The sequence below is a fragment of the Neofelis nebulosa genome, chromosome 6, assembly GCF_028018385.1.
Source record: "Neofelis nebulosa isolate mNeoNeb1 chromosome 6, mNeoNeb1.pri, whole genome shotgun sequence".
NCBI classification, from domain to species: Eukaryota; Metazoa; Chordata; class Mammalia; order Carnivora; family Felidae; genus Neofelis; species Neofelis nebulosa.
Window position 1 is genome coordinate 69750700 of NC_080787.1, and position 27135 is coordinate 69777834.

A 27135-nucleotide genomic window follows, 5' to 3' on the forward strand; every position below is an offset into this window, starting at 1 on the left:
ATCCACATGGCAGCCATCCACCAGGCCGAGGCAAGGAAGGAATTTGGGCCTCTAAATACTCTTTAAATAGATATTCAGTTTAAACACTGATCTTAGTATGCTTTCTCTCCCAATGGCAAAAGCTAAAAGCGTACCCAAAGTAACTTACATTTATACTTCCAGGATCCACTCCCTCCAAAACCCAGCTTCTGGATTAAATAAACTGCTGCGTGCTCATCCTGCCTAGTTTTGATCCCTTTGGGAGAATTTTAATCTGTCAGGGAACCCAGAGTGACTCTCTTGCAAAGAAATACCTCTGGTCTTTTTGGCTTTCTCTGTCTCTTACCAAAAAGCCAAAAGAAAACATAAAATATCCAACCCAATATAGCTCTTCAGATACTTAGTCTAATTTCAGAGATCAGCGTGACTGATTATTTACTGCTATTTTTAGTTGGTCATTTAGTATCATTAGACATCGCTTTACTTGATGTTTGGGAATCACTGGGAAAGCAGAAATGAGTTATAAAAGATTTTGGTAAATGTTTGTGATGGCAAAGCAAATCATGGTTGATGAAAATGTGTACCCCTAGAAGATACTTAAATCTTATCTGTAATGGCACTCCCCCACCCCTGGCCAAAAAAAAAAAAAAAAAAGTGAAGTAAAACTCGGTTGCTTCTCAACAGAACCCTCAAGCAACAAACCCTATAAGTAGGGGACCAACCTTCTTTTGTGCCCTGGGCCATCCCAGAGTATGCCTCTTGTCTCATCATAATTGTTCATTGTCACTCCCTGTCACTCCCTGTCTTTCTCAAAGTATCCCAGTATGGACAATTGTATGATCACACTACTCCAGGGGAACCTAGAAGACTTAGGTAATATTAAAGCCCAGAAAACCCAAGAATATGTAGTAAAATTATGCCTGAAGTCTTCAGTTAAAGGAACAGAAAGGACCTGAACAGCATTGTCCAATATAGTCACCAGTGGCCACATAAATCTAATTAAATTTGAATTAAAATTAAATAAAATTTAAAATTCAGTTCATCAGTGGCACTATCCACTTTTAAAGTGCCCAAGAGCCACAAGTGGCTACTATACTAGGCACAGAAGATACAGTCCATCATCTTTGCAGAAAGTTTTACTGGACATGGCTGGCTAAGAAGTCACCTTGAAATTCTCTGCATTCATTCATTATACCCCTCAAACACCTTAATGTGAAGGTGGAGTAGTTCATCCACAGATTAGTGTGACTTGCAACAAGTACCATAAAAATCTTATCTAATGGGAACAGATTAGGTTTCCTAAAAGTCATACTTAACCCAATTTGTTCGTTTCCCAAGACCTTCCATAGCTTTCTGCTTTTGCCTCACACCCTGTAAAAAGAATTGTGAGCTGAATGAAAGAAAATGAAATAGGTTTATTCCGCGAGCTAAGCACTTTAGTGGCAGCTTAAGACTTACTTTTGTACCATCCTCTTGAAACTTGCCTGATTTTTGTGAAGTCCTTTGCAGAATTCCCTTGCTTTTCAGAATCCTTTCTTGGTTCTTATTTTTAACAGGACTTTATTATTTACATGTATCTCCTTTTTGTGAATTTCTGAAGCTTTCTGCTCGCTACTTTGTGACACTCAAGGGGGATGTTTTTCTCTCCCATATCCAGATTCTGCTTACTGGGTTTTTAAAAACTCATTTCCAAGTTCCCCTTAAAATTCACGGATTCTCTAAAAACATAATAGCTACACCCAAGAGCTAATAACTTAATTGGAAATATTTGACTTACAGTAATACTTACTTTCTTAAAATACATGATTAAAAGACCAACCCATATAATCAGCAGTTCTGAAAAGGAGTCTGTTGGTATAAATCCCTAAATCTTATGCAAAACTGTCCTTTTCTTGAATTCAGCTAAATAAATAAGCTGAATAGCAGTTGACTGGAATGTCTTTGGCCAGAACATACCCATTTCTTTTTTTTTTTTTTTTTTTTTTTTTAATTTTTTTTTAACGTTTATTTATTTTTGAGACAGAGAGAGACAGAGCATGAACAGGGGAGGAGCAGAGAGAGAGGGAGACACAGAATCTGAAACAGGCTCCAGGCTCTGAGCCGTCAGCACAGAGCCTGATGCGGGGCTCGAACTCACAGACCGTGAGATCATGACCTGAGCTGAAGTCAGACGCTTAACCGACCAAGCCACCCAGGCGCCCCGAACATACCCATTTCTTACAGCTCACCTAAAGTGCTGTTTTATATGTATGTTGCTGATTGCAATTGTAAACCATCTATTATTCTTCTCTAAAACAGCAACTTTGTTTTGGCATTTTCCTTGTTATTTCTCGATTGTTTGATTATTTACTATGAGTAGTTGAATATACCTTTTGTCCTCCAGTGCTCTTACAATAATAATAGTTTTTCCTAAGAGCCAAATTAAAATTTAGATGTATAGGGGCGCCTGGGTGGCGCAGTCGGTTAAGCGTCCGACTTCAGCCAGGTCACGATCTCGCGGTCCGTGAGTTCGAGCCCCGCGTCAGGCTCTGGGCTGATGGCTCGGAGCCTGGAGCCTGTTTCCGATTCTGTGTCTCCCTCTCTCTCTGCCCCTCCCCCGTTCATGCTCTGTCTCTCTCTCTGTCCCAAAAATAAATAAAAAACGTTGAAAAAAAAAAAATTTAAAAAAATAAAATTTAGATGTATAACAGAAAATATGTATTCCACTGCAAGGATGGCAACATGGAAAACAATGCTACTGCACCCACAAAGAGCAAAATAGGAGTTCTTGTTTGGGTTATTAATATTTATTGAGCATTTGCCATTTTCTCATTTGTAGTTATTTTTGAGAGTAAAGATTCTCTGAGATGACTAAAGCCACTGTCTTAACTTGTCTGGATTACATTCTCCAAATGCACTTGGAGACTTTTTTTCAATGAATGACATCACTTTTTATAGTAATAAACAATGGCTGTTCTTAGACATTTCCAAAATACATCTTAAAAGTCAGAACAATACTTAGTTTTGTGTAATCCCTCCAGGATTATCACAGATTATTCTCAAAATATTATTTAGTGGGAATGCACAAAGTTGCCAGAGATGTGTTTTAAACCCATAATGGGAGGGAAGATTATACTTACTTTTTTTTTTTTTTTTTTTTTTTTTTTTTTTTTTTTTTTTTTTTTTTTTTTTTTTTTTTTTCAACGTTTTTTATTTATTTCTGGGACAGAGAGAGACAGAGCATGAACAGGGGAGGGGCAGAGAGAGAGGGAGACACAGAGTCGGAAACAGGCTCCAGGCTCCGAGCCATCAGCCCAGAGCCTGACGCGGGGCTCGAACTCACGGACCGCGAGATCGTGACCTGGCTGAAGTCGGACGCTTAACCGACTGCGCCACCCAGGCGCCCCGAATTATACTTACTTTTAACAAAAGTTCTGTATCCTGTTAATGATTTTTTTTATCTTGTTAATTATTTAATTCAAATAATGTTAAGTCTCTTTTCATTCACTCATAGAAATTAGTTTCTAAATAGAAAGTTGACATTGGCAGGGAAATAAGCAGATTGGCAGGCAAACTGATAAACTCTTGAACTTTCTACACACTCACTTTTCATTATATCATGGTACATTCATCTGCTAGGGCCACCACAACAAAATACCACGGACTGGGTGGCTTAAACAACAGAAATTTATTTTCTCACAGTTCTGGAGGCTGGAAATGCAAGATCAAGATGTCAGCAGGGTTGTTTCCTCTGAGGCCTCTCTGGCTTGCAGGCAGATAGCACCTTCTCACTGTGTCTTCACATGGTCTTTCCTCTGTGTTCCCACATACCTGAGTCCAAATCTCCTCCTCTTATACTAGCCCCAGTCAGGGTGGATTAGGCCCTACCCTCATGGTCTCATTTCAACTTAATCACTTCTGTTATTAAAGTCCTGTCTTCAAATACAGTCACAATAATACAGGTACTAGGGGCTAGGGATTTAACATATGAAATTTGGGGGTACACAGTTCAGCCATAACACATGGCAAGATACCAGTTTTCCTATCACTGTTTAAAAAATATTTTCTCAGGCACAATACCAAAAATTTCCGATTAAAAGTAAACCCACAAATTACCTAGATATGTTCCCTCGCAATATCAAACATCTGGATATTTGAGAATATCTGAAGAGGTTGACTATTACCTTTCAAGCTTGTACTCGGCATTGTGTAAATACTATCTAAGTGAGAATCTTGTGTAATATTTCATACAAAAATTAATATATGCCCATTAATTCAAAATAATAAATATAAATAAATAATACATAATAAATAAGTTTTTAAAGTTATATCCAATACAAGTCTATTTATAAAAGCGTTCTAGAATAGTAACTTTTATAATAATTTTTTAATTTGAGTTGAACACAATGCTACATTATTTTTAGGGTACAGTATAGTGATTCACCTTCTCTATATGCTTTGCTCACCCCAACTGTAGCTACCACCTGCCACCATACAACGCTATACACTATTATTGACCATATTCCCTATACTGTGCCCTTTATTCATGTGACTTATTCATTCCATAACTGGAAGCCTGTATCTCCTACTCCCCTTCACTCTTTTTGCCCAACCTCCCACCCCACTTACCTCTGGAAATCATCAATTTATTCTCTGTATTTGTAGGTCTGATTCTGCTTTTTATTTGTTTATTCATTTGTTTTGTTTTTTAGATTCCATATAGGAGTGAAATCATAGAGTATCTGTCTTTCTCGGTCTGATTTATTTCACTTAGCACTATACCGTCTAGGTTCATTTATATTGTCACAAATAGCAAGATATCATCCCTTTTATGGATACATAATATTCCATTATATACATAGCACATACTGTTTATCCATTCATCTTATGGTATTTCAATTTTTAATTTTTTGAGGACATCTATACCGTCTTCCACTGTGGCTGCACCAATTTACATTCCCACCAACAATGCATAAGGTTTCCTTTCTGTCCACATCCTCACCAACACTTGTTATTTCTTGTCTTTTTATTATTTTAGTTCTCAGAATAATAATTTTTAAAAATACAAGAGAAATGTTTGTATTTGTTTTCCTATACTGAACTGGCTAAATAAATTCTTAGATTTGCACACCTAGGCAACACAGAAGTGCTGTGTAGACGATTTATTAGGCAATCTGCGAATGAGCTCTGTCTGTTAAAATGATGCGATGCAAAGCTCACTTGCTTCTTACCTGCATTTTTTTCATAGAATTACTATAGCTAAGATCAAAGCCATTCTCAGTGAGATCTTCAACAACAACTGTTCTCTTGTCAGCTTGTCTTACACAACTATTTTGGTCAGTTGTCAAGAAATGAATCAGAATACCATACAACCTATTCTTCTTGTAAAGATAATCTAAACAACCCAATGGACATTACTCGGTATTCTGAACAGAAATGACCAAGAAGCTGTTGGTTATATCCTGTTCTTGACTTCTCTTAACATAATCACCACATCTGCTATGTTTGACTTGTACGCACCCTATTGTTTCTGAAGGTCAAACCAGCCTTCTAGAAAACCAAATGAATAAAGTTTGGGAGGAAAACTCAAAGAATTCTTTAGTTGAAGCTGCAGCCAACTTTACCCTGGTGCCATTAGCTAATTCTATCCCCAGCCCCCACCCTCCTGAGAACTGCTCAGGAGTAGTGATCCAAGAAATGACAGCGTCTGTGTGAGCTTGGGCAACTCATGTCAGCTCTCTGTGCCTCGTTTCCTTGTTGGTGAAGTGAGGATGGTAATAGTATTGACCTTGTAGGGTTGTGGTGAGGATTAACTGAATTGACATTTGCAGAGCACTCGGAACCGTGCTGGGCACATGGAAGCACTACGTAAGAGCTATTTTAACCTACAAGTGTCTGGGCTCCTTACTGTCTTCCCAGCATGCTGCCTACTCTGCCCATCCTCCACTCAGGCCAGACAGACTCCCATGTATATCATGGGAGAGGAGCACTTCTTTCTCTCTTCTGAGGGGTGCTCCCAACTTCCAAATGTTTGTAGCCTTGCCTGCCTGCACCTCCTTCCCCAGGAAGCACTTGCTGTTACCCCTTGCAGGTATGTCCACACCACCTATGCTGAGGAATCACTCAGAGTAACGCCACTCAGGGCTGAAAGGGCATTTTTTCCACGCAACCATGAGGCAATGTTCCAGGTAGATTTCTCCCCCTTCCTCCTCTGGATGAGCTTGCTGCCTTCCCAGGCACCCTCCCAAGAAAAAGACTGTGAAAGGGAGAAGTTATTTCTCCTTTTCCTCCCCTGCCCTCACAGAGGCCTGACTATAAACTCTTTGGTTCCTCCCAAAGGATCCTACACTCTAAAAAAAAAAAAAAAAAAAAAAAAAATGGTAGAGCTTCTACTTTGCACCAGACACCAGGATAGACATTAACAAGAAAAATGGATTCCTGCTTAGAGTTTTGAAGGGCTGACAGAAAAGTACAGAGTCAATTATGATGCAGAGCAACATATTGCTACAATAATAGAAGTCCAGGATATTTGGGCACAAAGAATGTTGGCACTTATGTGCGAGATGGCATTCAGGAAGTCTTTCTGGAAGAAGGGGTTTTCTAGCAGAGATCTGGTGACTTGGTAGGTACCAGCCAGGCTATTGAAAAGGGTGTGAGTTTAGCAGAGGGAACTGCAGTTGCCAAGAACCAGATCTGAAGATGGCATTAGAAAGTATATGTGCTGCTCTCAACAATAGCCAAATTGTGGAAAGAGCCTAAATGTCCATCAACTGATGAATGGATAAAGAAATTGTGGTTTATATACACAATGGAATACTACGTGGCAGTGAGAAAGAATGAAATATGGCCTTTTGTAGCAACGTGGATGGAACTGGAGAGTGTGATGCTAAGTGAAATAAGCCATACAGAGAAAGACAGATACCATATGGTTTCACTCTTATGTGGAGCCTGAGAAACTTAACAGAAACCCATGGGGGAGGGGAAGGAAAAAAAAAAAAAAAAGAGGTTAGAGTGGGAGAGAGCCAAAGCATAAGAGACTGTTAAAAACTGAGAACAAACTGAGGGTTGATGGGGGGTGGGAGGGAGGGGAGGGTGGGGGATGGGTATTGAGGAGGGCACCTTTTGGGATGAGCACTGGGTGTTGTATGGAAACCAATTTGACAATAAATTTCATATATTGAAAAAAAAAAAAAAGAAAGTATATGTGCTGGTAGGGGGTAGAGAACATAGGGAGGAGAGGTCAGACTCAAGGGAGGAACAGGAACTGTTATAACAAGCAGGAAGGCATGGAGGCTAAGTACAGACGTAAATCTGTCAGACTGGTGTTTTATTCTAATACTTAGAACAATGACTAACCACAGTGCAAGGAACAGATTGGAAAGAGGGGCCATTGTTGTTACAATACCTGGATCTGCTGGGAGCCCGAGCCAGCCAGTCGTGAAGGATGGATTCCAGAGCTCTTTGGACAGGAGACAATGACAGGATTGGAGATTTACTGGTTGAAGAAGACGGAGTGAAAGAGCAGGAGGAATCAGGATGGTACATCCGGGGGGCTAGTCACACGGAGGCTGGCTTGTGGGAAGATGGTGCGTTGTTGCAACTGTTGAGTTTGCACAGTTACGGCGGGGCCCCTCAGGCAGATGAAGCCCTGGATCTGAAGTCCCAGAGAAAAATCTGGAATGGGAGCAAACTTCGTAGTCATCAGCACAGACATAGATGTTTTGCAGAAGTGTCATCCCAAGGAGAGTATGGGAGTAAAGACAGAAGACGGTCACCACAGAAGTTAAGGCTCACAAACCTGCAGGGAGCTGCAAAAGGAAGAAGGCTCAGGTGAAGACTAATGAGGAAGCCAGACTGAGGGAAACTGGTGGGGGGGGGGGGGCGGAGGAAGGGCTAGCAGACAGTGCCTAGGAGCAGGAGGCCAGGTCCACTGTGTTCAGTGCTGCTAAGAGGTCAAGATGATAAAGTGTGAGAAAGTCATTTGGAAGTGGCAACCAGGAGGTCATCAGTGACTTTGGGAAAAAAAATTCAATAGTGGCAAAAGGGTTGGAAGCCAGACTGTAAGCAAAACATTTTTTAGAATTATCTATCAGAATCTTTCATTCTAATAAGAACCTAGATAAAATGTCAAGAATTTCTTTGCAACTAGCAAAGACTCATCAACTCTTCTAAAATTGCTCAGATCTGATCAGCAAAGAGAAGACCCATGATGATTTGTCAGAGTCTCTCAAGTGATTATGCAAATCAGGCCTCTCTGGAACCCTGGGTTGGGTGACAAGGTTTTCCAGTTTTCTTGCCCTTGCATTCTTCCTATTTTGAAAGGCAGCTCAGAACCATTCTCTTGACCATCCCCTAAAATGCATTCTCATCTTTGAATCCTTCTTAAATCTCACTCCATCCTTCAGACAAGAACACTCCACAAATAGAGAAGAAGAGGCACATGTTTGCCATTGTGGGTTTTTGTTAAATCTACAAGCTGTTTAATCATCACCAGTTCTTAATTTTGCTGATAGCATCTCTGCTATTTTAGCAGAGGTGATGAGTCTTTGTTTGCAAGTCACTGTTAAGACATTCTTGTCAGCCAAGTCTCTGGCATGTTACAGTAAAGGACGCTGTTAGAAGAACATTTTAGGGATCATTTAGCACGTATTTTTAAAATCAGCTAATATATTCCCTGGAATATTCTTTTTGTTTGTTTCTGTTTTAAAGATAATTGCCTGTGGCCACATTTCGCTCTGAGGCTGCATTAAACTAGTGTTTTCACTGAAGACACACTTACTTTACAGCCTCTAATTTCTAACCTTTTATTTGGTTATAATTTAAACTGAAACTCCCATTCATTGCTATGACTAAAAATATTCAAGAGCAATCAACATGTATGGGTACTTTATTTATTTACTTATTCACTTCATATTTTAAAGTTTATGCAGAATTTTATACTCCTGGGAAAACAAAATTCCCAAATTTAGTTACTGGATCAGTGCTCACAAAATCCTAAGAGGAGAGTTAACCATTTGCAGACTTGTGTGAATCTAGAAGTTCTTGCTTGAGTTCTACTATTCTTAACCCCTTTAAAAAAAAAAAAAAATGTGTAGGAGAGTCTACCAAATCCTGAATATAAAGCATAATAATAACAAGCATTAGAAAAACAACTCTACATCCAGTGTGGCAGCAGTGTGGCCACAGAACTGCTCCTGTGGCTGATCCCTAAGTCAGCCACATGGGGTACCTGACTGCCCCTGCAGTGAGGACATCTGATAGACTGTGTAGAAGTGCTGGTCAGTCCATCCAGGAACTCCTGAGGCTCTTTCCCTGGCTAGTAGCCTGATCTAAGATGAAAGAAGGGTAAAGGAGTTTGGGATATATAATTCTATAACTAATGTTGAAAGGTTTTCAGAGTCTAATGTGTACACAAATGTAAATCTGCATTATTAAATCATGTTTATGTATTAACAAAGAAGGAACATTAATAAATCATCCAAACAGGTAACACATATGCCTTTAATAAGTGACCCAAAATTTCAGGTTCCACAAACTTAGTTATCGTGGCAAACTTGCTCCATGATCAACATCATCCCCTGACCAATCTCTGAAAGGCAAAAGAGGTTGCTGTGGGGAAGTTTCAGTAATTAGAAGGCCCTGTATCACTTCAAGAATGAGTCCAAGGACTCTTACTTTTAAGGCAGATGGATGCTGTATTTCTTGTGAAGAGTCAGAAGTCATGGGGTAGAATCATCCAAACTGGGAAAGAGAGGGATATGGAATGCATATCAGTACAGTAAGTCAATACAACTGGTCAACATCAGGTAAGAAAAGGGGTCAGCAGGAGAAACACACAGCTATGCCAAAAATATAAGATCTGGAAACATAAGGGGCCATTTGTGCAGCCTGGACAAATTCAGTAATATAGGGTGCCTGGGTGGCTCAGTCGGGTAAGTGTCTGACTTCAGCTCAGGTCATGATCTCACTGTTCGTGGGTTAGAGTCCTCCCTCCATCAGGCTCTGTGCCGACAGCTCAGACCTTGGAGACTGGAGCCTGCTTTGGATTCTGTGTCTCCCTCTCTCTCTGCACCTTTCTCTCTCTCTCTCTCTCTCTCTCTCTCTCAAAAATAAACATTAAAACAATTTTTTTAAAGAAAATAAAAATTTGGTAATATAATCCCCAGAGGTGGAGGTACAAAGGGTAAGGGACTGTCACGTCCTGAAATTGCTTCCTATCACTAATACTAATCTGAGTTAGCACTCCTGCTGGCCTGAACCTCCCACCACCTTGCTCTCACACACAGTCTGCCCTACCAGACACGAAGTGCTCAAGCAGCAGGATTTATTTTCTTCATCACTGTGTGCCTGGCATCCAGCACAGAGCCTGGCATGTGGTGGGCACTCAATAAATGTCTGATAGGTGAGTGATAGAATCCATGAGTGAATTCTTAAATCCCACGCATCAGACACACTTGTGGCATCGCTCAGGGAAGCGGCCACACTGAGCTCATGTAAAGAGCTTCTGGCTCTGAACAAATGAGGCTCTTGGATCCTGTCAGAGCTCCCGGCCACAGGGGCTGCTGCCTCCACCAGGACTGGAGAGAGAAGAAACTGGAGACAGATAATCACTGGAGCCTCCTTCACCTCTGCCAGCTCCTTTCCAGCAGAGGCAGTGCTCCTCCGGCACCTAGCACACACCCCAGCACGCAGTGGTAGGCGCTCCACGAACACTTACTTAAAGAAAATCAATCAGTCGTCGCCCGGCACTCCCTTTCCCTTCCGAAAAACAAATGGAATTTCTTAACTATTCCTTGTATGAGACTTCAGGCCTCACGCAGGGAGGGGGTCAGGAAACATTCAGGTTCTGATTAGAGGCCTGACGCCAAAGCACACTGACCCTCTGCCTTATGGGTATGACAGGTGTAACAAAGAAGACCTAGCAACACCCACCATCACTTCTTTGCGTGGGGGCAGGGAGCAAGGAAATCTTTCTGCCATCTCCCTCTTCCCACCTCCATTTCAGAGACTCTGAACCTGAGCTGCACGTTAGAATCCCCTGAAGAGTTTTACAAAATCTCTGAACCACACCCTGGATCAATTACAACGGAGGTGGGACCCAGGCATGGGCGTTTTTTACAGCTCGCGGCCGGTTCCAGTGAGCAGCCAAGCTTGGGAAGTACGGCTGTCCTTACAGTCAATCAAACTGCCTCTTCGGTTCACAGTCGGCTGAGCCCTCTCCGCCCTGCCCGCGCCTTGGCTGCCGGCCGGGCCCTTCCATCTGTTCCGTGGCGGCCGCAGTCACTGCCGCTTGTCTTTCTAATCGTTCTTATCTCTGCATATTTATATGCAATGTTGTTACCCTGATTTAGAGGACTGGAACAAGACTTTTGCAAGATTTTATAACTCATGGCAACAAATGCACCTACATTTCCTTATAAGTGCACATGTGTTTGTGTGTATATATAGATATATTCTACCCAGAGTTTAACTTTGCTTTAGTTATTTCTTCGTGCTCAGAACATTGTGTGAGCAGACTTCCTTCAGTTTCAACAGGAGGTGCCAGTTTATGAAGTTTGTGATGAATCTTTTTCCCCCTCTAGTGGTACTACAGGGCATGTCAGCTTTGTGCAAGAGGTTTCCTTTTCTCAGACTCCTAGCCAGCTTCTCAGTTCCAGACAGCATCAAAGGAAACCAACTTCAAGGGCTTTTGCTCTTTGCTGCTGCATTAGCTCCAGTGGTGCAATTTACCCTCATGAAAAAAAGAAGCCAGTGAGAGTGTAACTTACTCCTCAGTCTTTTTTTTTTTTTGGTCCTCCAAAAGACCTTCCAACAAGCCCAGTAAGAACAGTCCATTCACTTAGCAGCTTTGAGAACCTACATGCCAGGCACATGTGAGTGAAAAGAGCTGTATCATATGAAAGGATCTTTGTTGTTGCTGTTATTTTGTGTCAAAATATAAAATCTTAATATTAAGACAATAGTACAACATTGTGATTAACAGCTCAGCACTGGAACCAAACTCATTCAAATCCCAATTCCACATTTACTAACTATCTAACTTCAGGCAAGTTATTAACCTCTCTATGCCTCAGTTTCCTTATCTACAAGTGGAGATGACAATAATACCCTTCTCATAGGGTTATAATTTAAACTACTGCTTGGCATTATTATCTTAATTGTGAAATGTTTCTTAACAGTCCTAATTTTACTCTAGAATGACCTGATTAAACATTCCTTTCTACCAAGCAATATATAGAACATTTTAAACTTCTTTATATGCATGTAGGGTACCACTGAGGTCTTCTGCATCTTTTCCCCAGGCCAGTGCACGGGCTTTTGTTTATTCCTGGCCTGAAAGCCATTTCCTCATTGCTCCTGCTCCCCGCATCCCTCTTATCTAAACCATGGGGCAGCAAACTACAGTGGGGAGCCAAAATCCAACCCAATGTTTGTTTTTTGTCAATAAAGTTTTATTAGAACACATCTACACTTAACTTGCTTATGTATTGTCTGTAGTTGCTCTCATGCCACAATGCAAGATGAATGGCTTCAATAGAAACCATACAACCCATAAAGCATAAAATACTTACTATCTGGCCCTTTATAGAAAAAAATTTCTGCCCCTTGTCTACACTTTGAGTAATTCTGGATTTGTGCTCCCTGAAATATGTCTGAAGAACTCCAATTTAATTCTAAGGCATTCTTTCAAGAAGACCTCTACAAGAGCCTGCCTTGCCACAAAACAATGTAAACAACTTTGAGCAACTAGAGTAGCTGATCCCCATTCATTTCTTCAGCAGGCTTTTGTTGAACCTCTGATACTTGCCAGGGATTGTGCAAGACATTAGGGTAAAAACCATAGCCCTAACATTGATAAAGTCCAGTGGGTGAGATACAGTGCCTCAGTGTAGCTACAGGACAATGCATTTGAGGGCACAAAAAAAGACCATCTTTCCCTATAGAGGTGATCAAGAAAGACTTCCTAGAGAAGTCAATGCTTGGGCTGAGTCCAGAACAGTTAGCATTTTAGGTAGAGTACAAAGACAGAATCCTGAGAAATGAGCACTTTGGTGACAAAAACTCCAGGAAGACTGGAGTGCAAGCTTCTTAAAGAGGAATGAATAGAGATGATCATGTGGAGAGAGAAGGTGTGAGGTCCCCATCCATTACCCTCTTATCTCTTGGGTGGCCCACCCAGTCTCCTTGGTAGAGCTTCCAGACAAACAAACCTCTCATGACCATTAATCCAAATGTTGGATTATCAAGGGGAGAGGAAATAACCCTTCATTCAAGAACGTTATACAGTCTGGGGAAGGAGGCAAATGTATAAGCAAATAATTACAGTGCAGTGTGCTAAGTACTAAAATAGAGGTTGATATGCAAGTGACTAACTACTTTGGAAGAATCACAGAAATTTCCATAAGAAAATTGACTTTAGAGCTGAGTCTTAAAGATATCATATGGGGCGGGGCGCCTGGGTGGCTCAGTCAGTTAAGCATCTGACTTCAGCTCAGGTCATGATCTCATGTTTCATGAGTTCAAGCCCCACATCAGACTCAGTGCTGTCAGCATGGAGCCCACTTCAGATCCTCTGTCCCCTCTCTCTCTGCCTCTCTCTTGCTCATGCTGTCTCAAAAATAAATAAATATTTTTTAAATTTTTTTGAAGATATCATAGGATTTCAGGAAGAGGAAATAGCATATACAAACAATTGAAGTTTATAATTGATTGAATGGTGTTTTGTGGCCCTGCAAGTTTTTGTTGTTGTTGTTGCTGGAACCTCAAGTTCCAAAGGCAGAGTGGAAGGGGATGGGGTGAGAGAAGTCGAGAAAGGCCAGTCCATAAACAGCATTATTATGATATACTAAGGAATTTGATGTTTACTTGACAGGCCATGAAAACCAATGAAGGATCTTAGGAAGGGGGAAAGATGTTCTTACTTTCACTTTGAAAGATTTATTCTTTCAAGGTTACAGTATTGCAAATCAAAAGGAGGGGACAGCTTTGGGAGCTATTAGTACATACTTGGTCTGTCCTTAACAAAGGCAAAATGAATGCCATCATCCTTCATATAAATTACTGGTTTCCAAAATATGTATGTTATTAAACATTCCCTCCACATTTATAAAACATATTGCCCGATTTTGAATTTTCATATCTCACCTTAGACCTCTTCAATGTTTTCATTTTCAACCTACAACAAAGACGGTTAAGAAAATCTATTTGTTGTCCAGGGGTGCTGGCTCAATCAGTGGAGCATGTGACTCTTGATCTCAGGGTTGTGGGTTTGAGCCCCATGTTGGGTGTATAGATTACTTAAAAAATAAAATAAAATAGGGGCACCTGTGTGACTTGGTGGAGCATCTGACTCTTGATTTAGGCTCAGGTTATGGTCCCAGGCTCATGGGATCAAGCCCCAGATGGAGCCCCACATGGAGCCCCATGTCAAGCTCCATGCTGAATGTAGAGCCTGCTTGTGATTCTCTCTCTCTCCCCCTCTGGCCCTCTCCCTTGCACATGTGGTCTCTCTCTCTCTAAAATAAAAATTAATTAATTAATTAATTAATTAAAATTGTTAAAACAAAATCTATTTGTTTCTATAACAGAAAACCTAATCCTTAATAGGTAAAATGGTTTTTCACACTCACTGATGCCCTAGTAAATGCTTAGCAGTCCTAGACGGGAGACTGATTGTCTTCTGTAGTGTTTCAGTAGGGCCACATGATGATTATGCAAAGCTGAGTCAATGTTAAAGTTCTTAATAGGCTACACATTGTATCATTCTTTGGGGGAATTGCTTTCCCTCCAATGCTTTACTTACAGATTTGCCTAGTTTCATGTTTAGGAATTAAAAATTGGATTAATAATATTATTTCAATTATTTGAAAAGGAGGGATATATGCAGGGATGGACTGGAGCCAGCCTGTACTGACTTTCAGGAGCTGATTGTCACATTTTTAGGAATTTTGCTGGTTGTTAAATACAGTCATTATGAAAAAGTAAATTGTATAAACTCACAATAAAATAAATTATATTAAAAACAAAAGCAATACATATTCAACACTCACTACTTCCTAATCATTTTACAACATATTACTCTCTCTGTTCTTGAGTTATACACATCTATTGTGTCTCTATGGTGTAAATATGATTAATGATATAATATTGTACATCTCTTCCCAATTTCTTATTTAAGTGATGTCACATTGATAGCTTGAAATGAAGTATGGTAGGAGTATTTATACCATGGAAATGTGCAAGTAGTACAAATCCAAATTATAAATATTGATCAAAATTATTAACAATGAATTTTCTTTTAATCTGGCTAGCTTATAAATGGTAAATTATGTAAATAAAATGATCTATGATCTGCTTAAAATATGACTAAGGGCTAGAGTGTAACACTGTCTGTTGAATGCTTTCAAATTGTTCTTCTGTTAAAATATTTGTGAAAGGTAAAGAGAAAAACAACATTCAACTCTGAGACAAATTACCATAGAGAATTCACACAACTCCCTACAAAAAACAAGGGCAGGCCCCCATTAGGACAAAACAGATCATTCAGTTTGGAGGCATGTGGGTCCACCGCTGGGCAGCCATGCCACAGGCCACAAATGCCTGAGCTACAGTCGGTGGGAACACACTAACTCATGCCAAAGCTTGTCCCTCTGCGTGTAGGGTGGTTTCTACCACTATAGCCAAGAAAAATTGCCAAAGATCCCAGCCAACCTTGTCAACATCTCCAGAATTTATGCCATGGGAAACCAGGAGGTGATATGAAGGTGAGAACGGACAGATCTGGGTGGGATCCTGGCTTTGCCTCATACTGATTGCTTGTGTAGGGACAAGTCTTTGAATCTCAGTTTCCCTAAATACGAAAGGGAAATAAGAATATCTTTTCTTTTTATTTTTTTAATGTTTATTTATTTATTTCTGAGAGACAAAGAGAGAGTGAGCAGGAGAGGGGCAGAGAGAGAGAGAGAGAGAGAGAATCCCAAGCAGGCTCAATGCTGTCAGCAAAGACCTGATGCAGGGCTAGAACCCACGAAGCTGTGAGATCATGACCTGAGCCAAAGTCAAGAGTCAGAGGCTTAACCAACTGAGCCACCGAGGCACCGAGGGAAATTAAATAAAAATATCTTTTTTTTTTATTTTATTTTTTAAAATTTACATCCAAATTAGTTAGCATATAGTGCAACAATGATTTCAGGAGTAGATTCCTCAGTGCCCCTTACCCATTTAGCCCATCCCCCCTCCCACAACCCCTCCAGTAACCCTGTTTATTCTCCATATTTATGAGTCTCTTATGTTTTGCCCCCCTCCCTGTTTTTATATTATTTTTGTTTCCCTTCCCTTATGTTCATCTGTTTTGTCTCTTAAAGTCCTCATATGAGTGAAGTCATATGATATTTGTCTTTCTCATACTGACTAATTTAACTTAGCATGATACCCTCCAGTTCCATCCACATAGCTGCAAATGGCAAGATTTCATTCTTTTTGATTGCTGAGTAATACTCCATTGTATATATATATATACCACATCTTCTTTATCCATTCATCCATCGATGGACATTTGGGCTCTGTCCATACTTTGGCTATTGTTGATGGTGTTGCTATAAACACTGGGGTGCCTGTGTCCCTTCAAAACAGCATGCCTGTATCCCTTGGATAAATACCTAGTAGTGCAATTGCTGGGTCATAGGGTAATTCTATTGTTACCTTTTTGAGAATCTCCATACTGTTTTCCAGAGTGGCTGCACCAGCTTGCATTCCCAGGGAAATAAAAATATCTTAAGTGCTCTTGAAGACAAGACATCTAAAGTACGTCACATAACAAGTGGTAGGGTTATTGAAAACACAAACAACAACACCTAAAAACCACCTAGGTTGTGTAAGAATGATTTTTCCCTTCTTCCCACCCACCCAGGCGCCATTAGCTACTCTGACAGTTAGTAAAGAAGTGTCTGGGCTTTGGCTTAGCTTTTCTTTCAGTTTTATCCTTAATATTAATCCTTAATATTAGCCAGATTCACAGATATTTTCTTTTTCTCTTTCTTTCCTTTCTTCTCTTATTCAACAAATATTTCTTTCTACTGTGTATCAGGAACTGTGCAAAGCTCTGAGAACACAATGTTGAAGAAAAATGGTAGTAGTCACAGCCATAGTAGAAGTACTGGTAGTAACAATAGCTAACACTTACTGACCACTGACCATTGTGCAAAAGAGACCCAGCCTTGCTTTCATGTAGCTGACAATTTAGTGTGGGGAAACAGGTATTTAAAAAATAATTACGGCCAAAAATTTCAGAGAGTACATATTTCACTATTTTTTCTCCATTTTTTAATATAGGAGACTGAACCCCAACCAAATTTGGAAAAAAAAAAGAAAAGGAACTAAAGCTAAATACTAAGAGGTTAAATTAAAAAAGATTTCCTTGGGCCACCTGGGTGGCCCAGCCGGTTAAGCATCTGTCTTCGGCTCAGGTCAGGATCTCACAGCTTGTGAGTTCGAGCCACACCTCAGGCCCTGTGCTGACAGCTCAGATCCTGGAGCCTGCTTGGGATTCTGTGTCCCCCTCTCTCTCTGCCCCTCCCCCACTCACATTCTGTCTCTCTCTCCCTCAAAAATAAACATTTAAAAAAATAAAATTAAAAAAATAAAAACAAAAAATATCTCCTTTACTTTCCTGTGAATAACTTTGCTTACATATTTTTGCAAATAAAAACAGATCAAAAAACCCTGAATAAAAAAGAGCCTGTTGGAGAAAATGTGGTAGAGAGAGGGAGAAAGAATATTATGGATAAATGATTCCAGAATAATTAGTGTGCAATTAATTTGAAGTTAATAATACAATTACAAGAAAGAGTTTGGGGCTTTTTAACCAGTAAAACAATTTGGATTCCTTGCAATGAGCTATCAGGATAGGTAATGAGTATTTTCTGTTTAAATCCTACATTTATTCCCAATCCTCCCACTTTCCACCGGGGGACAACAAATTTTGGTTTGCAGAGCCTAATTGACTAATTCCCAGCCTGGGATCCATGAGTGTGATAACGGGAGTCTATGAGCCATTTAATGGTTGAAAAAACACTGGCAGGCTTAACATTTACCTGCAATAAGGCTGCACAGACTCATTAAAATGTTATGCTTCTTTGATTTCTTTGGGAATAATATCAAGTTATTGCAGTAACTGGTTATCTTAGGCAACTTGGCTATTATGGCATCATGGGATTTATTGATGAAACATTGTTTTAAAACAAAGGTCCATGTTGGGGGAAGCACTGTAATAAAAGAGATCTCTGGTTCTGAAATCTTAGATCTCCAAGCTCAGTGGATGTGTGTTATGTCTGAAACAAAGGGAACATGGCTGCCTAATGGAGCAGCATTCTGCAAAAGTAATTTATGAAACAGAATTTTCAAAAATGTCTATACAAAGGTACATTTCTCTAGAGAGAATAAGAGAGTTTTGCAGACACATCTGCATCTGAAATTGCATATAGGTACACAAAAGACCATTTTAACAACTTTTATATTTTTTAAGGAATGCAGTGTGTTATTTCTTAGACTTCCGAGGGTCACATAGGAAAGGCAGGATTGCATTTTAACTTTGATTTTAATTTGAGGTTTCAGTGAACACTAAAAAGGTATAACACTTAGTATTAAGTCTCTTTTTGTGTGTTTTTCTACTCTCAATGTGTGCATCCCATGAGATATTCTTAAATTGCCTACTATAATCTTGGACTTTTATGTTGCATTTCTGGAGGAGCCTAAAATAATTTGATGCATGACATTTTTTTTCCCCAGAGTTTCTCATGTTTACTAGCAAGCTATTTGGGTAACTTCTTTTAGCAAAGTTATGGAGATTAATATGGAATATGTTGCTTTTACAGGATTATGAAATTTCATGTTGCAAAACGGAAGTTTAAGGAAACATTACGCCCATATGATGTAAAAGATGTCATTGAACAATATTCTGCTGGTCATCTAGACATGTTGTGTAGAATTAAAAGTCTCCAAACACGGTAAGCAATAGAAATGAGATTTGTTGTGAAGGAATAGGGATAAAAACTATCTGAGAAGAACTTTTTGTAGAGAAAACTCTTGAATCTCATATTTCTAATTCATTTTCATGGATAACTGCACTTTTTCTTTTAACATAGACTTTTATTGAAGGCTGTAAATCAGGCATTAGAAGCCTCCAACGACAGTATACAGTATCTCAGTTTCCTCATCTGTACAAATGGGACTCATGTTAGTGCTTGCTTCATAGGGTTGTCATGAGGATTGAATGAATTAATACACATTAACTAAATGCTCAAAAAATGTTAATGGTTGTTGCTGATGTCATTTGAATAATTGCCGCTATTGTTGTTTTGTTATTCTCTAAATCCTAACCATCCTTCAAGAATAGTCTTTCTCATGGGGCGCCTGGGTGGCGCAGTCGGTTAAGTGGCCGACTTCAGCCAGGTCACGATCTCGCGTCTGTGAGTTCGAGCCCCGCGTCGGGCTCTGTGCTGACGGCTCGGAGCCTGGAGCCTGTTTCCAATTCTGTGTCTCCCTCTCTCTCTGCCCCTCCCCCGTTCATGCTCTGTGTCTCTCTGTCCCAAGAATAAATAAAAAACATTGAAAAAAAAAATTTAAAAAAAAAAAAAAAAGAATAGTCTTTCTCCTTCATTAAACTTGACCCGACTATCTGGCCCACAAAACCAGACCTTTCCCTTCTCTGACCTCCTACAGCATTTAGAACTACTACAGAGCATAGAAACACTCACAATCTTGGTATACTGTGCCAGAGAATTGGGACTGAAAAACAAGGGGTTGGTTCCCATGTTGTTTCCTGGAGGCAAGTTTATTCCTCTTGTTCATGACTAAGACTGGCCTTTCTCTTCTTTAGTGTCCTGTACAGTGCTAGGTACACACTATCTCTCCGGTGAGCATCTTAGTGAGTGATTAAAAGAAATGAGTTCAATATGTTCCTCCAACCACATTTGATTGTGTTATCTTGAAGCCAGAATGTTCAGTCAACTCAGTTTTTTAAGAGTCTTGCTTCACTCTCAGGCACAAATTACTGGTGTTTGTGTTTGAAGAGTTCTTAAAACACAAGGAGAGAGTCTTAAACATTTGTTTTTATCCCACAGCACACTTAGCCCAGTGGGATATAATGCGCCCTTACTGAAACGCCTGTTCATCAATTATAGAAATCATAATTTGTTCATTCATTCATTCACTCATTCATTCATCCAGCAGGCAATTATTGAGTCCTGAATGTGTGCCAGGCACTATGGACATTCAGAGATTAATAAAATAATGACTTAGTCCTTGCAGAGCTTGCAGTATAATAGATTAGATATGACAGAAGGTAGGCACTGCCTGTATTTCTAGGCAGACAAAGCAAACGGGAATGTTGAGTCAGTACTCCTGATAATTCAGTTCTAACACACACACAAAAGAAGACAGTAATCCCCATTTCAGTTGATCAAGTCTCCTTGGAAATTGTTTTAATTCATTCTGTAGTCATGTTACAATCTCTGCCTGTGTGGCCATGGTCTTCCAAGTCCTTTAATAGTACTATCTGTGGCTCCAAGCATTTTTATAAAGTTGAAATGCCACAGAATTTGTAGAACTAATCTTTACATTTCCAGCTCATGCAGTGTATATTCCCCAACTAGAATTCCAAAAGATGGAGGTGATCACTTTCTTATCTGCCTATCTCTCACATATGAGATGTACTGAATAATCTGTTCTATTAACATGAAATAATCATAATTATGATTTTGTAATTTTTTCAGCAAATTCAGGAAATGCCTGGTCAGAGATGGAAACAGACAAGTTATCTTGTAGTTTAGGACAATTTTGCCTCCAGAAGATAGCCCATAAGTGACTTCATCGCCGACCGGAGTAATGAAAAAATTAATCTCGTGTGTAATTCTCATATTAAGAAAATAAGCACATCAACTGGAATAAGATCATTTTTATTTCATTTTACATAAATTAAAGATAATCGTCTTTAATTTTTCTTTTCAAAACACTTCATTCTGGCCTAGGGCAATCTCCACCTTCAGCATTTATAATCAGATCTCCTCTTTCCTTGATAGTGTTGACCAAATTCTTGGAAAAGGGCAAATCACATCGGATAAAAAGAGCCGAGAGAAAATAACAGCAGAACATGAGACCACTGATGATCTCAGTATGCTCGGCCGTGTGGTCAAGGTTGAAAAACAGGTACGGTTCAACTACATTGGTTAACTTTTAAGTCAGAATATTTTTAATCAAAATGTTGTCAATTAGATGTATTTTAGTGATTAATGTATTTTAAAGACATAAAACCAAGAAAGAGTGAATGAAATTACATTTTTTGTGCATAGACAGTGTTCTCTAAAACACTTGGATTTCCACATGAGGAATAAAAAATTTCATCTCATCAATTAATACTTGAGGCAACTATAAATTTTCAACAATAAAATAACAAAGATCTATTTTTCATTGTGTTTTGGTGGTTATCTTTTTCACTCTTTAAAAAACAGAACAAAACTTCATTGTAACTATCATGGTACATTGAAAGTTGCTAACCCTGAAGCTGTATCTTCTCATACAAAGATAATCGTCCAAACCAAGAAACAGACTCTTAACTTAACTATAGAGAACAAACTGATGGTTATTTATGGTGGCCCGCAGGGGGCTGGGGGAGGGGGAGGGGCGAAATAGATGATGGGGATTAAAGAGTACACTTATGATGAGCACTGAGTAGTGTATGGAATTGCAGAATCACTACATTGTTCACTTAAAACTAATATAACACTGTATCTTAACTATACCGGAATTAAAATTAAAAACTTTAAAAAAAGACAACTGTCCAGAAATCAAACTGCTCCCCAGTCTAATCAAAAATATTTCAAGTATTAATTCTGAAGCATTTTATCCCTTTATTTTTATTTATTTATGTATTTTAATTTACATCCAAGTTAGTTAGCAGATAGTGCAACAATGACTTGAGGGGTAGATTCCTTAATGCCCCTTACCCATTTAGCCCATCCCCCTCCCACAACCCCTCCAGCAACCCTCTGTTTGTTCTCTATATTTAAGAGTCTCTTATGCTTTGCCCCCTGGTACCTTTATTTTTAAATTTGGAATCACCTACATTGATATTTAAGGTCTTGCTTTCATTATAGAAGTTCCTGACCAGACTGCAGTAGAGTCCCAGAATATTTCTTGGAGGAGGCTTAGCCAAAGGCAGCTTGATTGGGCTGGGAGTCTTGAAGTTGCTTTCTTACAGTGCTTATATGTTTTTTGAGAACATCAGTTGTCCATTTTAAAGAGTTAAGGGGGTGGGTGTTGGTAGAGATTATGTAGAAGCCAAATCATACCTCTCCTCTGAAATCATCCCTTGCCCCCACCACTGCTGACGTTCATTATACTCAATATTTAACTGTATTGAAACACCCTGACTGCACTTTTTAATTCTAGAAATGAAGCCCATTCTTATGACAGGTTATACTCATATGTAACCATTTTCCCCATTTTTAGGTGCAGTCCATCGAGTCCAAGCTAGACTGCCTACTAGACATATATCAACAGGTCCTCCGGAAAGGCTCTGCCTCTGCCCTCACTTTGGCCTCATTCCAGATCCCACCTTTTGAATGTGAACAGACATCTGACTATCAAAGCCCTGTGGATAGCAAAGACCTGTCCAGTTCCGCACAGAACAGTGGCTGCTTATCCAGATCAGCTAGTGCCAACATCTCTCGAGGCCTGCAGTTCATTCTGACGCCAAATGAGTTCAGCGCTCAGACTTTCTATGCGCTTAGCCCTACTATGCACAGTCAAGCAACACAGGTGCCAATGAGTCAAAGTGATGGCTCTGCAGTGGCAGCCGCCAACAACATTGCAAACCAAATAAATGTGGCACCCAAGCCAGCAGCCCCAACAACTTTACAGATCCCGCCTCCTCTCCCAGCCATCAAGCATCTACCCAGGCCAGAAACCCTGCACCCAAACCCCGCAGGCTTACAGGAAAGCATTTCTGATGTCACCACCTGCCTTGTTGCCTCCAAGGAAAATGTTCAGGTTGCACAGTCAAATCTGACCAAGGACCGTTCTCTAAGGAAAAGCTTTGATATGGGAGGAGAAACTCTGTTATCTGTCCACCCCGTGGTGCCCAAGGACTTGGGCAAATCCCTGTCAGTGCAAAACCTGATCAGGTCAACGGAGGAACTGAATATACAGCTTTCTGGAAGTGAGTCAAGTGGCTCCAGAGGCAGCCAGGATTTTTACCCCAAATGGAGGGAATCCAAATTGTTTATAACTGATGAAGAGGTGGGTCCTGAAGAGACTGAGACAGACACGTTTGACGCTGTGCCGCAGCCTGCCAGGGAAACTGCTTTTGCGTCAGACTCTCTAAGGACTGGAAGGTCACGATCATCTCAGAGCATTTGTAAGGCAGGAGAAAGTACAGAAGCCCTCAGCTTGCCTCATGTCAAACTGAAATAAGTTCTTCATTTTCCTTCTAGCATAGAAGTTCCTTTAGCCAGACATATCATTGCATGAACTATTTCGAAAGCCCTCCTAAAAAGTTGAAATTGCAAGAATCAGGAAGAAGACGAAAGAAAGTTTATAAGCCCGTTATCTTTTAATTGCATGAAAATGCATGTTAGGGATGGCTGAAATTCCAAGGTACATCAACATTAACCCACTCATTTAGTAATGTACCTTGAGTTAAAAATCCTGAGAAACCAAACACTGCTAATGCTTTGGGGTGTGTGAAAATGTCAAGATTAGGTCATTTAGAAGATTTGACTCTGTGTTTTGAAATTATGGGAGTAAACAACTTCAAATTTCAGGCGTTTCTGCTTTGTGATTAAATACAAAATACATTTTCAAAATTAGGCCATAATGTATATGTAAACACAATGGCTACCATCAACCGCTGCTAACAAGGTATCAAGGAAAGCAGAACTTGGGAATAATAATAGAAACGGCTGCTTATTTCAAGATATATTTACCAACCCATTCCTATCCAGTCATTTTATTATTAATGTAATTTGAATGTCAATCTGTGTGCTTTTGGTGATTTAACGCTGTGGCAAGCAATTTTGCACATCATTTTCATGTTGTTCTTTAGGACGAGAATGTTCTTAAGTTAGAAAGTGTGCAAATAATGAAATTCAGGGCCAGTGGGGCAAATAGACTATTTGATACATGTGAGTTCATGGGAAGGTATTCCTCGATGGCTAAATCACCTTTATAAGTGGTCGACTTCTACACAAGCGAATACAATACGGATGAGTAGAAGGACCAGTGCGGCTGGGCTGATCTCTCTGCAATGGCGCCACCCCCAGCTTGCTGTAGTGTCAGAAACCATTCCCGCCGAATTGACAGGCAGGATCCTGGGGAATTAGACATTGGAGTGAGACTGAAACGGGAAAGGCTTGAAAAGAATCCAGACACAACACCAGGAAGTGGGTGAAGTTAATGAAAATAGCCTCACCCTCAGAGGGTAAAGAGAGGGAGAAAAACAAACCAAAATAGAAGAACTTGATCTTTTTAGAAAATGAATATTACTAGGGAATCTCAACTACCTAAACATCCCTTCGTCTTATATATAAACAGAGAATTTTGCAAGGTATTTATTTTTTAATACGCCCTGAATGTTTTTTGCTATTATGTAATACATTTTGCATACGGAAGGCTATAACTAAACTTCCTTTACTTTTTATACTGTAGCAAACATTTTCTATTCTCCCCCAAGAATGTTGCCCCAAATCTATAATTATTGGTTCCGTTTCTGGTATATACATTTACAGTTAGAAGCCAGGTACTCCTGGCTGGGTCTGCAAATCAAAACACTTAATCATATAGCCGCAGCAGCAAGGACCCAAGGGAAACAAAGTGAAAGATGCATTTACCAGAAAAGCAAGCCACGCTGACTGCTTGTTGGAAACCTCTCTAGCTGTCTCAGAACTTCAGCCAAGGTAATGGCATTAAAAAAAGCAAGGAGAAGCCAGAGAGCACTTCAGTTCAGTTAAACTCCAGCCACAGAAGGACTTATGAAAGGAAGAGTTTTTTTCCTTGGCAGATAATGCTCCTCCAAAAAACTTTCATCAGCCAGGAAGACAAAGCAGGGATAGCAACTGGCTGTCCAAAGGCAGGAGGAGGCCCTGAAATCCACCAGTCCTTCCCAACTGTCTCCCCCAACTGGCTTTCTCCACCCCTGACTCTCCTACTCTTCCTCTCCAATAACTTATCAATTCCCTGACACTCTTTTGCTCCTGAACTTCACCAGGCCTTACCCAGTCTCCATCCCCAAGTAAGCGACTTCTCTGCTCTTCCTCAAATAGGCTTCTCAACCTTTTAAAACCCTTGCCCCTTTTGATAAGCACTGAAATTTTAAAAGCTTTCTCTTCTCAACCCACCTGGATTCTAGCATCCTCCCCTGGAGTGTATCATTCAGAATCTTCTTGGCTGCTGGAGACACACAGAAGTTAGGGTCTCAATTCTACACTCCAGTTAAAAAAGATTTTATCAAGCTTTTAAAGCAATTATTTTCATTTTTGAAGCACAGAATTTTAGTAAATTATTAAATGAAGTTTTTCACCTACTATGTCTCTCCTCAACCTGAAGTTGCGACACACTCTCCCAAAGAGGTTGGACACACGTGCGCGCGCGCACACACACACACACACACACCATTCCTCTGACCTAAAGCCAGACACCTGCCATGCACTCTGCAGGCTCTCTCCAAATATCAGTCGAGGAAGAGGAGGGAGGCAGCAACTTTCAGGTAGCATTGATTCCTGGACATACTCTGTCCTGGGTCGAACCCCACTGGCAGCAGGAATTCTGAATGTATTGGGGACCCCTCCTTAGGCCTCTTTAGGCTTCAAACACAGTATTCATCCAGCATTGTTGAAGACTGAAGATTCAGAAACAAACCCTAAATGCATCACTGAGGTCTTAATCGTAGCAAAATGTGATAAACCATGATGTGAAAAACTTTTATACATTGAAGCCATGACCATTTTGTGTCTATCTTACTCTAGCACAAAAACTGTTGGATGTTAAAAGATAGTCGTGCTGTATGCAAACTGTAGGGTTTTGTCTGTTGTGCTACTCTCGACGGAGTTGAGAGGGGTCTCCCATTTACACTTAGCAAAGTCCCATTGGTCCATGCCAAATGGTGTCTTGAAGCACAATTTAGCTGAGCACTGAGCAGTCACATGCTCAGAAGTTTGTCTGCCTTCTTCGATATGTAGGGTTGATGAAGCTAACACGCACTAGCAAACATCCCTTCTATGAGGTTGACTAAAAATATTGCTGTGTCTGGTCTAAATGTTTGCATTTTGTTCAACTAAATTAATATCTGTAGGTTGCAAGTTTTGTTTTAAGACACTTTATTGAGTTTTTAAGTCTTTATCTCCTGTTCAAAGGTGCCTTTCTCACCTCCCATTGACTCAGTGATTCTGAAAGTTCATAATTTGCAGGTGAAACAAGTCTAATAGGAGGAAATCAGGCACAAAGTGACTAATTCTCATGCCCATTTGCAAAGCAAAACTACAAGAAAGGATGAAGTCTGAGCAACTAAATTAACGGATCACTTCATTCAACCAGACTGAGCAAATGTCATAAACATTAATGTATCTCCCCAGAAGCTGATATTTTTTGCCTTAAATGACATGGTTGTGTTTTTGTAAGAGAAACTTAATATAATTATGTGCATTTTAAGTGAGCGGTTCTAAAAGTCAAGTATGACAATACAGTCGTCTGTTCCTGAAAACAAATAAATCAGGAACATCATACCCATCTCAAGCTATCATTGAAATGTAATTTCCTTTGCTCTCTTTTACTGGGATCATTTGTTTTAAAGTAAAACATTAAAAATATGTCTATAAACAGTTAGCGTGACTGTTTTTATCTGGAACTAACCGGTTGGTTCTGAACTCACTGGGCCCAGTGAGCCAAATGGGGTGTGTACAGATTTTGGACTGAAATATAAAAGTTCCCTTTCTGCAATGTGAGTGAAGAAACCATTGGTAATTTGGGGAGGGGGAGATTTGCAAATGTTTTTGAGGGCGTATCATAAGAAAATTAGGGGCGCCTGGGTGGCTCAGTGGATTGAGCATCTGACTCTTAGCTCAGTTCAGGTCTTGATCCTGAGATCATGAGTTCAAGCCCTATGTTGGGCTTGGCACTGGGTGTGAA

At 40.0% G+C, this 27135-nt stretch overlaps 1 protein-coding gene across 3 annotated transcripts in view; it reads left to right on the top strand.

The window, feature by feature from the left end:
* The window catches only part of KCNQ5 (potassium voltage-gated channel subfamily Q member 5), a 519096-nt gene extending 492264 nt beyond the window's left edge, over positions 1-26832 (top strand). For all 3 annotated transcript variants that reach the window (XM_058734458.1, XM_058734459.1, XM_058734460.1), the window contains 3 exons: positions 18831-18962; positions 21036-21162; positions 22465-26832. In XM_058734458.1, the coding sequence (XP_058590441.1) occupies positions 18831-18962; positions 21036-21162; positions 22465-23427 (1222 nt within the window). In that variant the 3' untranslated portion in view covers positions 23428-26832. The remainder of the gene's footprint in view (positions 1-18830; positions 18963-21035; positions 21163-22464) is intronic.
* Positions 26833-27135: the final 303 nt, after the last annotated feature.